We start from the raw sequence: 12391 nt of genomic DNA, 5'->3' as shown, positions 1-12391 counted from the left end.
GCTCGGTATAAGTCAGCCAACTTCGATATTCTACACATCAACATTTGACATATTTATGCGTGAATGTGCCGCCTGCGTGCGTGTTCGAGCGTCACCAGGCCGCAAAAAGCAAGCTCACCGGAAGCTGACGTCAGCGTTGACGTGGCCGACGGTAGACACGTGACATCGGCGACATGGCGGCCGAATCTTCTGTCAAGGTAAAAACAAGGCGTGTCTCCCCGCGACGGTTTGACGAGGCAGCGCTGCTTTGACGACGTTTGCCGACAGGAAGTGAGCGCAGGTGTCTTGTGTCGTCTTTTAGCGCTCATCTTCCCGCCACTGCTCGGGATTGTGCCACTGTTAGCAACAACAGCAACAGCAGCAGCAGCTAGCTAGCGAGCTAGATATCTAGCTCACTCGCTAGCTAGCTAGCTCGTTAATCTGCCGCGTTGAGGCTCTTGAAACCTCCTAACACGGAACACCAGAGCAGCGACCTGTTCAACTTTGTCTCCGCCGCAACTAACAAGACGGCTCGTACACACTAAACGTGTTTGTTTGTGGCCTGAATGTTGAGCTGGACCGCTCAGTTACTTGACTGCTGTCAGGTCAGCTACGTACGTGCGCTCCAAGGGTCGAAAAATGAGCCGAAGGAGGCCATTTGTTTGTTTTCTTGTGTTAAAAATGAGTAAGCACGACTAGTAAAAAAGACAAAAAATATATATAATAAATAGAAACATTATTCCATTCATAAACTCGAGATCTTGTCACTATACTCACCGACAAAAATAAACAATTTACGACCAAAATAACACAATTAAGCGGCTGATAGTGTAGCGGTACACTCCCTTGGTTTGTGTGCTGGGGGGCGTGCACTCGGTGCCATATCACCTTTATCCGGAAGCCGATATGTATCAGTTCATCAAATTAACTAGAAAGTACAAACAATATTTAATTGCATATCTGATTCACCGATGTACTCTTTTTAGCCTCAGGCCAAAGCAATAAATTGATTACTTAGCCACCATCTTGTGGAGTCTTGGTGCTACAGTACTACTGTGTGTCTGGCTGTATTGCTAACACGATAACAGAGAAGGCTGCAGGTTATTTCAAGTTGCACAGATTTGTGCAATAACAATGCAATGACGATCTTAGACAGCACAGTTTTGACATCTTCAATAGGTTAAAGAAAAAAAAACGCGTGTTACTTTTCACGCCAACATTTGTTTGCAGGTTGTCCATATGATCTCTCGTGTGTCATGTTCAGGTTCTGTTTGAGCTCGAAGGCGTGTTTGTGCATCCAAGCGGAGATGAAGAAGACACGGAAGAGGATTTTCTTGTTTGCGGTTCTCTACGGATCGTTGAGAAGGTGAACATTTTTACGATCTAACAAGTCTTAGTTTCAAAATTAATGCCCCCAAATATTTGGGCAGATAATGATACATTTTTTTTCATGTCCCCCTTGTCAGGATTCTGACGTCATGATGGAATTCACGCCTCTTGAGGATTCCGTGGACCCGTCACACATCTTATGTGCTGCCAAGGTGTGTGTTTGTAAGCGTCAAAATGTTATGTGTTTATGCTGCGTATGTGCACTCTACCCGGAAAGGACAAAAAACAAAAACAAAACAAAACTGGGACTTTGACATGGTTCTTGCATGGCGTGGAGAGGGCAGTATGGATTGCCTCCTTCAAACAGAACTTGAGTGAACCAAGTTGTTAACACCGTAACGTTTGCTAATAGCTTCTAGCTAACGTTTGTTAGCAGCTTCACTATGAACACGAGGCGACTGTTGAAATGTTTTATCCGCACCACGGAACACCCGCTTGTCATTAGAAGTCCGTCGGTCCTCCTTTTGGTCAACGTCCAGGAAGAAATGAATTATTTTTTTGCTTCATTCTGACATGGCAGACTTTCTGGGTCATGCTTGTGAAGCATCCGAGATGGCAAAATGGGCCGCGACAGTCAACGTTGTTTTTGTCGCCTCACAATCGGGCAGCGTTGGCGTGGTCTGAGCTCGGTCTAGAGACTCGGTGCACATCCCGTTGAGCGTCCCCGTTCGCCATCCTGGATCATGTCGTGTGCCAGCAGGACTCCAGCTCCGTCATGGAGTGGGTCCAATGTGGCAATCAGCGTCCGGGCGAGCGCGGCCAGTGGCCCTTGGAGATCCAGCAGAGCTACGAGACCGAGTGGGACCTGATCAACGCCGCGTCTTTCAAGAAGAAGGCCTGCGTCGCTGGACAGGGTCAGCAGCTCAGTCGTGAGCGCTTTCATTTTTCATGGTCTGCCGGCTAAGTTCTTGCCGCTCCCTCTGTCAGGTTCCGTGACGGCTGGCCACGAGCAGAGCGGACGTTTCTTCTCGGTCAGTGTCAGTCAGCTCGCCGCCGTCACGCTGCGGGACGGCTGCTGCCGCCATCGCAAGACGCCCGCGCTGGTTTTCGCGCTCAAGGGATCTTCGACGCTGCCTTCCCTGCACTTCCACCAGGGCGGCAGCAAAGAGCTCCTGGACAGCTTGATGGGAGTGGCCACGCTCAGCAAGTGAGTTCAGTCATCGCTTGCAGGGGTTACGGTCCAAAAAGAACCCGCGATAAGTGAAATCCATGAAGTAGTCATATATATATATATATATATATATATATATATATATATATATGTTTTTTTTTACAATTATTACATATACAATAGGGCGGCCCGGTAGTCCAGTGGTTAGCGCGTCGGCTTCACAGTGCAGAGGTACCGGGTTCGATTCCAGCTCCGGCCTCCCTGTGCGGAGTTTGCATGTTCTCCCCGGGCCTGCGTGGGTTTTCTCCGGGTGCTCCGGTTTCCTCCCACATTCCAAAAACATGCGTGGGAGGCTGATTGAACACTCCAAATTGTCCGTAGGTGCGAGTGTGAGCGTTGATGCTTGCTTATCTGCGTGTGCTCTGCGATGGGCTGGCAACCGGTTCAGGGTGTCCCCCGCCTACTGCCCAAAGACGGCTGGGATAGGCTCCAGCACCCCCCCGCGACCCTAGTGAGGATTAAGCGGTTCGGAAAATGGATGGATGGATGGACATATACAATACAATACTGTATTGAATGAAAATAAAGATTAAACCATTTTTTTTTTCAGGCGCAGGCATTTAAAAAAAAAAAGAACAAAAATATGAACGTTTTCTTAAAAACAACCGACAGTTTTTAGGAATACTGCATGGAACGTTTTGTCGACACGCTGGGTTTTGTCATGGAGAGAATTGGGCAAGCAGTGCCACCATGAGGCGCGGAGATTTATGACATCACCCGACAGTCCCTTAGCCAATCAGAATGCAGAATACAAAGCACTGTTAAAAAAAAAAACTCCATGAAAAAAAATTTGCAAAGCTGCAAAAGATGAACCGTTTTATCGCCGGGGTTTTGTTGTACTGCACTCGTGCTACCACGGCTTTGGTGACCATGGCCACTGCGGAAAGGCCCCGCCGGCTCAAATCTTGGCAAGTGGCACCGAAGCGCATCGTTTATATGCTAATTGTCTTCCTTTGAGGAAAATATCAACTTATGAAACCTCTTATCTGACACACACACACACACACACAGGAAATTGTCTGTGCTGCGGCACATGCGAAATCCCTTAACCCTGCTTTATGCCACCATCTCACAATACACACACCCCCTCTGCGATACAAACAACTTTTATAAAATGATTTTTTTCCATCCTAAACTTAAAAAGACATGAAAAGATGCTTTGGCCCGGTAGTCCAGTGGTTAGCACGTCGGCTTCACAGTGCAGAGGTACCGGGTTCGATTCCAGCTCTGGCCTCCCTGTGTGGAGTTTGCATGTTCTCCCCGGGCCGGCGTGGGTTTTCTCCGGGTGCTCCGGTTTCCTCCCACATTCCAAATAGATCACCCGAATTTAATTGGATAATTTCCCAAGCGCCCGGTAGTCCAGTGGTTAGCACGTCGGCTTCACAGTGCAGAGGTACCGGGTTCGATTCCAGCTCCGGCCTCCCTGTGCGGAGTTTGCATGTTCTCCCCGGGGCTGCGTGGCTTTTCTCCGGGTGCTTCGGTTTCCTCCCACATTCCAAAAATATGCATGGCAGGCTGATTGAAGCACTAAATTGTCCCTAGGTGTGAGTGTGAGTGCGAATGGTTGTTCGTCTCTGTGTGCCCTGCGATTGGCTGGCAACCGGTTCAGGGTGTCCCCCGCCTACTGCCCGAAGACAGCTGGGATAGGCTCCAGCACCCCCCCCCCCCCCGAGACCCTAGTGAGGATCAAGCGGCTCGGAAGATGAATGAATGAATGAATGAATGTTGTTGGTTATTACTCCAGCTCACGCAGTTGTCCAAATAAGAACAAAAGCGTGCTTGCCTCAAGCGAATAATTTGTCACTCCCGGTTGAAGTTTTAGATGGGGGGGGTGGGGGGGCGAAGTACAGTATCTGTCGTCGGCGATATCGCGAATGTTGCTTTCGCGGAGTGCAATTGACATTTGTGAGTATTAAGAAAAAAGAAATTAAAAAAAAATGAACGGGGCGTTTTGATTGGCTGCAAAGTCGGAGGAAGTGACGAAATGATTGGGGCGGGGTTGAAAAGACCGACGCCGGTCAAAATAACATAAGATGTGCAATTCGCTCAGGTGCGCAGAGGACGAGTCTCGTCTGCTGATCAGCTCTCCCAACAAGTTTCTGAGTCAGTCCTTTGAGAATCTGGCCGACGACAACAACTTTGGGCTGGTCCACGTAAGTCTGGAAGCGCTCGGCGCCATTCGGACTCGCTCACACTCTGACGCCGTTTCTTCTTTGGGCAGAAGTTCCGCAAGGATCCGTACGTGACGACGCTGGGCCGCTTCTCCAAAGTCACCAACTACATTTTCGACGCCTTCAAGGGCACGGAAGAGCAGCACCAGCGCCCCCCGGAGGAGGTCGCCAACCTACTGGGGGAAATCATCCCGGGCCTGGAGATCAACCAGCAGGAGGAGCCCGGCTTTGAGGTGGTCACCAGGGTGAGACTCGGCGTTCCTCGTTCCTCGTACGCAGGAGAGCTCGACTGCCTCTGATCAAGCAACTGTGTGCGGTTGCGTTTTTGCGTGTGTCCACCAGGTGGACTTGGGGCCGCGACCGCAGGTGTCCCGGAGCGTCCCCGTGTCCGCCGACACGTGGAACGGACATCAAGACCAGGACGGCCGCTTGATGCACATCGCTCGGCTCCGGGAGTCCATCTTCAGGGGGGCAAGTTGCACTCTCGGCTGCCGGTTGTGGCTTTTGCTTTGATTGCGGTTGTCATGTGCGTTGGCTCCGCCCCCCCGCAGGGTCTGTGCCACGCGGTAAGGAAAGAAGCCTGGAAGTTTCTTTTGGGATACTTTCCGTGGAACAGCACACTGGACGAGAGGAAAAGTCTGCGCAGAAGCAAAACGTACGGAACTCCGCCCCCCCTCCCCCCGCCGCCCCAAAATCGGGCGTTCTGCTTTGCAAGCGAGTTGCGATTTGACGTGAAAGCGTGCGCCCCGCTCGCTGCCGCAGGGATGAATATTTCCGCATGAAGTTGCAGTGGAAGTCGGTCAGCGAGGAGCAGGAGAGAAGGAATTCCCGACTTCGAGACTACAAAAGTCTCATCGGTGAGGATCGCGTCAAAACCTCCGGACTCCGCCCCTAGCGTGAGCTCGCCTCCACGCCGCCGCTTTTCCCTTTGCAGAGAAAGATGTCAACCGGACAGACAGAAGCAATCGATTCTACGAGGGGCTTGATAACCCGGGTCTGGTCCTCCTGCACGACATCCTCATGACGTACTGCATGTACGACTTTGACCTGGGTGAGAGCGAGCGAGCGAGCGTCCTTTCCCGCTCGGCCGTCCACCTACCGCCCGCTAACCTCGCGTCGCGCGTTTAGGTTACGTGCAGGGCATGAGCGACCTCCTCTCGCCCATCGTCTTCGTCATGGAGAACGAGGTGGACGCTTTCTGGTGTTTCGTCTGCTTCATGGAGCACATGGTGAGTTGTCGTCTCGAAGCGCGAGCGGAACTCGAACCGGGTTCTCACCGGGGGCGGGGTTTCGTCATCCTTTGTAGCACCAGAACTTTGAGGAGCAGATGCAGGGGATGAAGACTCAGCTGATCCAGCTCAGCACGCTGCTCAGGTTGCTGGATCCGTCCTTCTGCAGCTATCTCGGTACGCGTGAGTTTCTATGGCGCCGCCGTGAAAAATGCCTTCGGAGCGATTCCAGGGTAGGGTGTTTATTTCATGAAGAGATTTTGACGTGCATTTTTGTGGGGGGTGGGGCTCAAAATCGGGGCGGAGCCAAGAAAGTGATCCCCCTGTGGGATTGATTTAGAGCCCCGCATCTGCTCACGAGTCACAACGCGGTCAACAGCGCTACAAAATAGCCAAGTCGCCCGGCATCCGGATTTTTTTGTGGGCCGCGATAGCCGATGGTCTGTCTAATTCCTGGTTCAGGCCCAGTTCCTTTACTCGCTTGCAGGAAGTGAAACAATCGCATCGATTTGCTTGTGACCGTTTTCCATGACTCCTGAATTCAAATTTTGTGGTGCGTTTGAGCAAATAATCACCAACTACAAATTTTATGGCCGCGACGCGTTCCCCCCCCAAAAAAAGCTGGGACGGGGGCTCGTTCCTTTGAACGTTTGGGAACCGAGGACACTGTATCGGTGGGATCGGAACGCGTTGCAGCCATAAAGACAAAATGGCGGCTAGGGAGCGATTCCCGACCCTTTTCCGATGCACCCGCAGAATCTCAGGATTCCGGTTATCTTTATTTCTGCTTCCGCTGGCTGCTCATCCGCTTCAAGAGGGAGTTCTCCTTCCACGACATCCTCAGGCTGTGGGAGGTCAGTGCGCCACTCCGCCACCCCCCGACCGACCCGCGTGTCGGCGCCACCCCGGCTGAAAACCGAGTGCGTTTCAGGTGATGTGGACGGGGCTGCCCTGTCGGAACTTCCATCTCTTGCTCTGCTGTGCCATCCTGGACTCGGAGAAGAGCAAAATTATGGAGGAGAAGTTTGGCTTCAACGAGATCCTCAAAGTAAATCGGCTTTTTCGTGGGTATTCTCGCGCTTGTGGCGACGTGCGTTACATGAGCGAGTTTGTGTGTGTTTGTTGCCGTTTTTTTTTGGGCAGCATGTGAACGAGCTCTCCATGAAGCTGGACGTGGAGGAAATCCTTCAGAAGGGAGAAAGCATCTGGCTGCAGATCAACAAGTGTCAGGTAGTGACGTCACAACCCGCTTTTTTGTTTTTGTTTTGATGAAACAAAAGACTGGACGGAAAAAAAATGCACTTCCTAAATTTTTGAACATGTGAGACTTAAACATCCAGATTTTTTGTGTGGAGTGTTGCATTAACCCCCCCCCCCCGCACCCCCGTGCCTACGTGGGTTTTCTCCGGGTACTCCGGTTTTTTCTCCCACATTCCAAAAACATGCATGGCGGGTTAATGGAACACTTGAAGTTGTCCTACGGTGTGATTTTCCGCGCGAAATTGTTGTTTGGCTAGCAACCGATTCAAGGCGTACCCCGCCGGCTGCCTCGATAGCCCCCCAGCACGCCCGCGACCCCCCTTTAGACGATATCGTCATCTCTCGGGTATGAAACGCGGCGGCCTCCTGTGTCCCCAGGGCCTGCCTCAGTCCGTGATCAACATCCTGGCGTTGGATCGCTGCGACTCCAGCGCGGAGTCGGCGGCGGCGGCTGCGCCCGCGGCGGCAGGAGCCTTGCATCGAGGCGACCGCGCCTGCGCCTGCGCCAACTCCAACGGACACTTGCGAGCCATGGACTCTCAGCATCTCAGCAAAGTTGCCTTCATGTCGTAACCAAGATTCTTATTTTTTCTTACCACGTGCACTTTTGTCCTCTGTGACACCGGACAGGAAGTTTCTCCTCGGAAGGAAAAGACGTTTTATTTTTATTTTTTAAGCACGCTGGTCGTCGTCGTCGTCGTATTCACAGCAGATGGAAACATCCGTTGTATCCTCAGCGACAGGTTTGACGCATTAAAAACCTTCTCTTGTACTTCTCGTGCTCAGGTTTTCATTTTTACGGCCGTACCTTCCGCGATTAAATGACGTCACGGTCCGTCTGGAGCCACGAGACTGAAAGTCCTTCGCTTCCAACTGGACTTTGGTGGAGCTCGGCGATCGACGCCGGCCGTTGGGATGCGAGACGTTAAATGCGTGTCGCTATCGGCCGCATCAGCTCATAAGGCGGTCGCAGCACATCTGAGAGAGGCACCGCTTTCATTTCCTGACTGACAGGAAATTGGCCCGGACCGGCAGGTGCTAGCTGCCGTTATCAGCTGGCGACTTGGCCGGGAAGCTTTTTGTGCTTCTCCGCACACACACACACACACACACACACAAACACACACACACACACACACACTCGGAGATGGATGACAAAATGCAACATCCAGTGATGGACATGAAAAGTCATCAGCAAATACAACCTTCTAAATAACAACGTGTCATTTTATAAGCGCACGGATCGTAAAATATCAATATTATAATGACATCACAACCGGAACAATAACGAATGTACAATGTGTGACGCCAGGACTCCCGAGGATCAAGCTGCGCTCCCTCCTCCCCTCGGCCTCGCCCGCCCCGACTTATTTAAGCGTGGCGGCGCAGGGCGGAGAGCAGTCGCGGATTCGGGATCCGTCCGAGCGTTCAGACTGGAGCGTTCGTGGTACTCGTACACTCACTGGTTCCCCATGGCGTCCTCTCACGTGATGAAGGACGAGCGGGAGGAGGCGCAGCCTGCGCCCGCCATGCAACCCGCCATGATGATGTTCTCCAGCAAGTACTGGAGCCGTCGCGGACTCTCCTTCGACTCGGCCATGTTGGACCGGGGCCCGCCGCTACGCCACACGGGTGGCCAGATGGTGACCCTTCTTGGCTTCATCTTCAAACACCCGAGTTGACCTTGCTCATGTTGACATTTGCGCCTGTGTCTGTGTCCAGTCGCGTCGCCCGTCCTTCAGTCCCATCAGCGAGACCGAGGGTGGACCCAGTCAAGCGGTGGTGTTCTCCCTGAAGAACGAGGTGGGGTGTTTGGTTCGAGCGCTGCGACTGTTCCAGGTGAGACGTCCTCGCCACTCTTGCTAATGAAGTCCCAAGACCTAAAGGTTTTGACCGGCATCCAGAGTCCACCGGGTCAGCTGACGCGCATCGCTTGCCGGTCTCCCCCCCCCTCCGGCAGGAGAAACGCGTCAACCTGAACCACATCGAGTCGCGCTCGTCCAAGCGTGCGGCCAACGAGGTGGAGATCTTTGTCGACTGCGTTTGCAGCAAGAAGGACTTCAACGAACTTCTGGAGGTCCTGAAAGATCATGTCAACATCCTGTCCTTCAACACGCCGGCCCACGTGTGGGCGGAGCAGGCCGGTCGGTGCGCCTCACGCGCTCACCCTGCAAGTCATCGGCAAATCCCAGACCCCCCCCCCACCCCACCCCCTGTTGTGTATTTGTGCCCTGCAGATGAAGAAGACGTTCCGTGGTTTCCCATGAAGATCTCCGAACTGGATCAGTGCTCCCATCGGGTGTTGATGTACGGCTCCGAGCTGGATGCTGACCACCCGGTACGTTTTTTTTTTTTTTTTTTTTGTCGCAACTCTCTGCTGAAGAAGAACTGCTTGGATGAGCCGCAACGGATCAACGTGGCTTTTTGCTCTTCAGGGCTTCAAAGACGAACTCTACCGCCAGCGGCGCAAGTATTTCGTGGAGGTGGCCATGAAGTACAAGTTGTAAGCGCTTTGTCCTCTTTACCCAACACGAATAATTTCTTGATTTTTATTTTTATTTTTGGCGCTTTATTGTTTGCAGCGGTCAGCCCATCCCCCGCATCGAGTACACCCCGGAGGAGGTGCGCACGTGGGGCGTGGTCTTCGGGGAGCTCAACAAGCTGTACCCCACTCACGCCTGCAAGGAATACCTGAAGAACCTGCCCCTGCTCAGCCAGCACTGCGGCTACCGGCACGATAACATTCCTCAGCTGGAGGATGTCTCGCACTTCCTCAGAGGTCGAGCGCTCCTCTCGCCCGGCTCACGTCGCCCCCCCACCACCCCCCCCCACCCCGCCCATTTGCGCCACTTCCGCCCACTTAAATCCTGTCATGGGTCTGTTCCGTTTTTGACCACCAGGGGGCATTGGAGTGATTCTCCTCCAGCCTCGCACCTGTTGGTCATCGTATCACGAGCTCTCTTTTGTTTAAAAGGACTGCCATGCCGACCACTCGGGGCCCCCAACTCCATCCTAACAGGAAGTTGTTATCAAAGTAAAAGTCTTCCATGTTTGCTGTGTTCCAGAGAGGTCTGGTTTCACCGTGCGACCCGTCGCGGGTTACCTGTCGCCCCGAGACTTTCTGGCGGGTTTGGCCTACCGAGTCTTCAACTGCACGCAATATATCCGCCACAGCACCGACCCGCTCTACACGCCTGAACCGTGAGCCGGCCTCCTCCTCGCCGTAGCGCAAACGCTTCAGCAATAATAAACCGATTTCCGATACCTGAACCGTTTCGGGGTGTCCCATGACTCCACGACGAGTTGTCTCAGCTGTTTTGTGTTTCAGGGACACGTGTCATGAGCTCCTGGGTCACGTTCCTCTGCTGGCCGATCCAAAGTTTGCTCAGTTTTCTCAGGAGATCGGTTTGGCGTCCCTGGGAGCTTCGGATGATGATGTGCAGAAACTGGCCACAGTGAGTACCGTGGATGCGTCACAGCAGTCCACGGTTGTTCTCTCGTGTCTTTGTGATGCAGTTATTGATCTGCTCGGGTGTTTTTGTGTGTGTGTGTGTGTGCGCGTTCGTTGTCAGTGTTACTTCTTCACTATTGAGTTTGGCCTCTGCAAGCAAGAAGGTCAGCTGAGAGCCTACGGTGCTGGTTTGCTGTCATCCATTGGAGAACTCAGGGTAATACACGCACACCCAAACATACTGTACACACGTAAAATACATCAAGAAAAGTGATCAGCTGACTCAAGACGTCTCGCTGACCCTTTGAGCCCCTCTCGGGTGAGCTTTCATTCCAAATAAAACAGTTTCTTCTCGAGGAGTCTGAAATTATAACGGTGGATGCGGCCTAGCCCTTGTTTTTGTTATTTTTGTTGTTTTTTTCCAAGCATGCTTTGTCAGATCAAGCCTGTGTAAGGCCCTTTGACCCCAAGACCACCTGCAAGCAAGAATGTCTCATCACCACATTCCAGGACATTTATTTTGTCTCTGACAGCTTTGACGAGGCCAAGCAGAAGATGCGGTAAACCGACTTTTGCGACATAACAAAACTACGACACATACTTATTACTTCATGCTTATTGCTGACCACTTCGGAAAAACTTGTTCCTCTTTGTATTAGAAAGAAGTACTACATCAGGGGTGTCCAAACTTTTTGCCAAGGGGGCCAGATTTTATGTGGTAAAATGTCGGGGGGCCGACCTTGGCTGACATTCTTTACATTGAACAACAATATTGCTCAACAAATTTTAGTAAGCCAGTCTGTTTCACATTTCCATTTTTATTTGAATTTCAACAATCTTAAGAATTTCTTTTGGTTCATTTGAAACAGGAATTTGAAATATGACATATCAGTCAATATAAACACGGAGTGATGTCTTGTTAACTCGTGAGTGATGCCCTCTAGTGTCTAAACGCTATTACTCATTTAGTGAATGCTATTACTCATTTAGCCACTAGAGGGAAGCAGTACTCTATGAAACATCACTCGCCAGTCTACGAGACCTCAGTCAATGCAACACGTGTTCCATTGCGCCCAACCTGCGGGCCAGACGGCACTGATTTTATGACAGGGGCCGAGGGCCGGATTTGGCCCCCGGGCCGGACTTTGGACATGCCTGTACTACATCCTTGATAGTGAGAATACAGTCGGGTCCAGGCACACAAGTGACTTGTTTGCGTGAAATAAATGTACAAATGAGCGTTCGCTCTTTGTTTTTCAGCGAGTTCGCCAAAACCATCAAGCGTCCGTTCTCGGTGTACTACAACCCGTACACGCAGAGCGTGGATCTCCTAAAAGACACGCGCAGCATCGAGGACGTGGTGCAGGACCTCCGCAGCGACCTGACCACCGTGTGCGATGCGCTCGGCAAGATGAACACTTACATGGGCATCTGAGCGCCGTGCCGTGCTCCTCCATGAGCCCTTCAAACATTCCAATCAAATCGAATGAAGAGGGCTTCAAGATATCAAAGATATTGTACGCATTTCATACTGTATATGATCTTATGAATAACATATATTAGTATCATATGAAATAAATGTGTCAATGTGACTCAACACAATTGCTTTTGGTCGTCAGTGTAAAAACTAACTAAAAACACTTTGTTCCTTATTCTGGCCTAATTGATTGGTTAATCAAAATGTCTTGTTATCGCAAAAGCATTTTTAGTTGATTTTAATTTAAGTAATGAAAAAAATGAA

General features: G+C 51.5%; 2 protein-coding genes across 5 annotated transcripts; both read left to right on the top strand.

Annotated features, from left to right (window-relative positions):
• The first annotated feature begins 70 nt into the window (after positions 1–70).
• Positions 71–7971, top strand: tbc1d15 (TBC1 domain family, member 15). 3 transcript variants are annotated; one of them, XM_052061133.1, is made up of 18 exons: positions 71–197; positions 1244–1345; positions 1446–1520; positions 2069–2222; positions 2296–2339; positions 2463–2515; positions 4590–4692; positions 4761–4955; positions 5053–5181; positions 5262–5365; positions 5473–5567; positions 5645–5761; positions 5839–5939; positions 6017–6116; positions 6696–6793; positions 6871–6987; positions 7083–7169; positions 7578–7971. In XM_052061133.1, exons 1-18 carry the CDS (start codon positions 174–176, stop codon positions 7770–7772), a joined length of 1893 nt encoding a protein of 630 aa, XP_051917093.1. In that variant the 5' UTR covers positions 71–173; the 3' UTR covers positions 7773–7971. The 3 variants fall into 3 exon arrangements, with proteins under 3 accessions (XP_051917093.1, XP_051917092.1, XP_051917094.1); XM_052061132.1 differs by having other exon boundaries at positions 2296–2515; XM_052061134.1 differs by lacking the exons at positions 71–197; positions 2069–2222 and having other exon boundaries at positions 2296–2515.
• A 373-nt stretch (positions 7972–8344) lies between these two features.
• LOC127597815 (tryptophan 5-hydroxylase 2-like) lies at positions 8345–12180 on the top strand. 2 transcript variants are annotated; one of them, XM_052061136.1, is made up of 11 exons: positions 8349–8842; positions 8922–9038; positions 9160–9343; positions 9437–9537; positions 9635–9702; positions 9782–9978; positions 10265–10400; positions 10528–10654; positions 10772–10867; positions 11077–11210; positions 11911–12180. In XM_052061136.1, exons 1-11 carry the CDS (start codon positions 8498–8500, stop codon positions 12083–12085), a joined length of 1680 nt encoding a protein of 559 aa, XP_051917096.1. In that variant the 5' UTR covers positions 8349–8497; the 3' UTR covers positions 12086–12180. The 2 variants fall into 2 exon arrangements, with proteins under 2 accessions (XP_051917095.1, XP_051917096.1); XM_052061135.1 differs by having other exon boundaries at positions 8345–8842; positions 10528–10867.
• The last annotated feature ends 211 nt before the right edge of the window (positions 12181–12391 follow it).

This window comes from Hippocampus zosterae, chromosome 3 (genome assembly GCF_025434085.1).
Source record: "Hippocampus zosterae strain Florida chromosome 3, ASM2543408v3, whole genome shotgun sequence".
NCBI lineage: Eukaryota > Metazoa > Chordata > Actinopteri > Syngnathiformes > Syngnathidae > Hippocampus > Hippocampus zosterae.
Note: the sequence above shows the minus strand (reverse complement) of the source record. Positions and strands in the feature narration are given on the sequence as shown.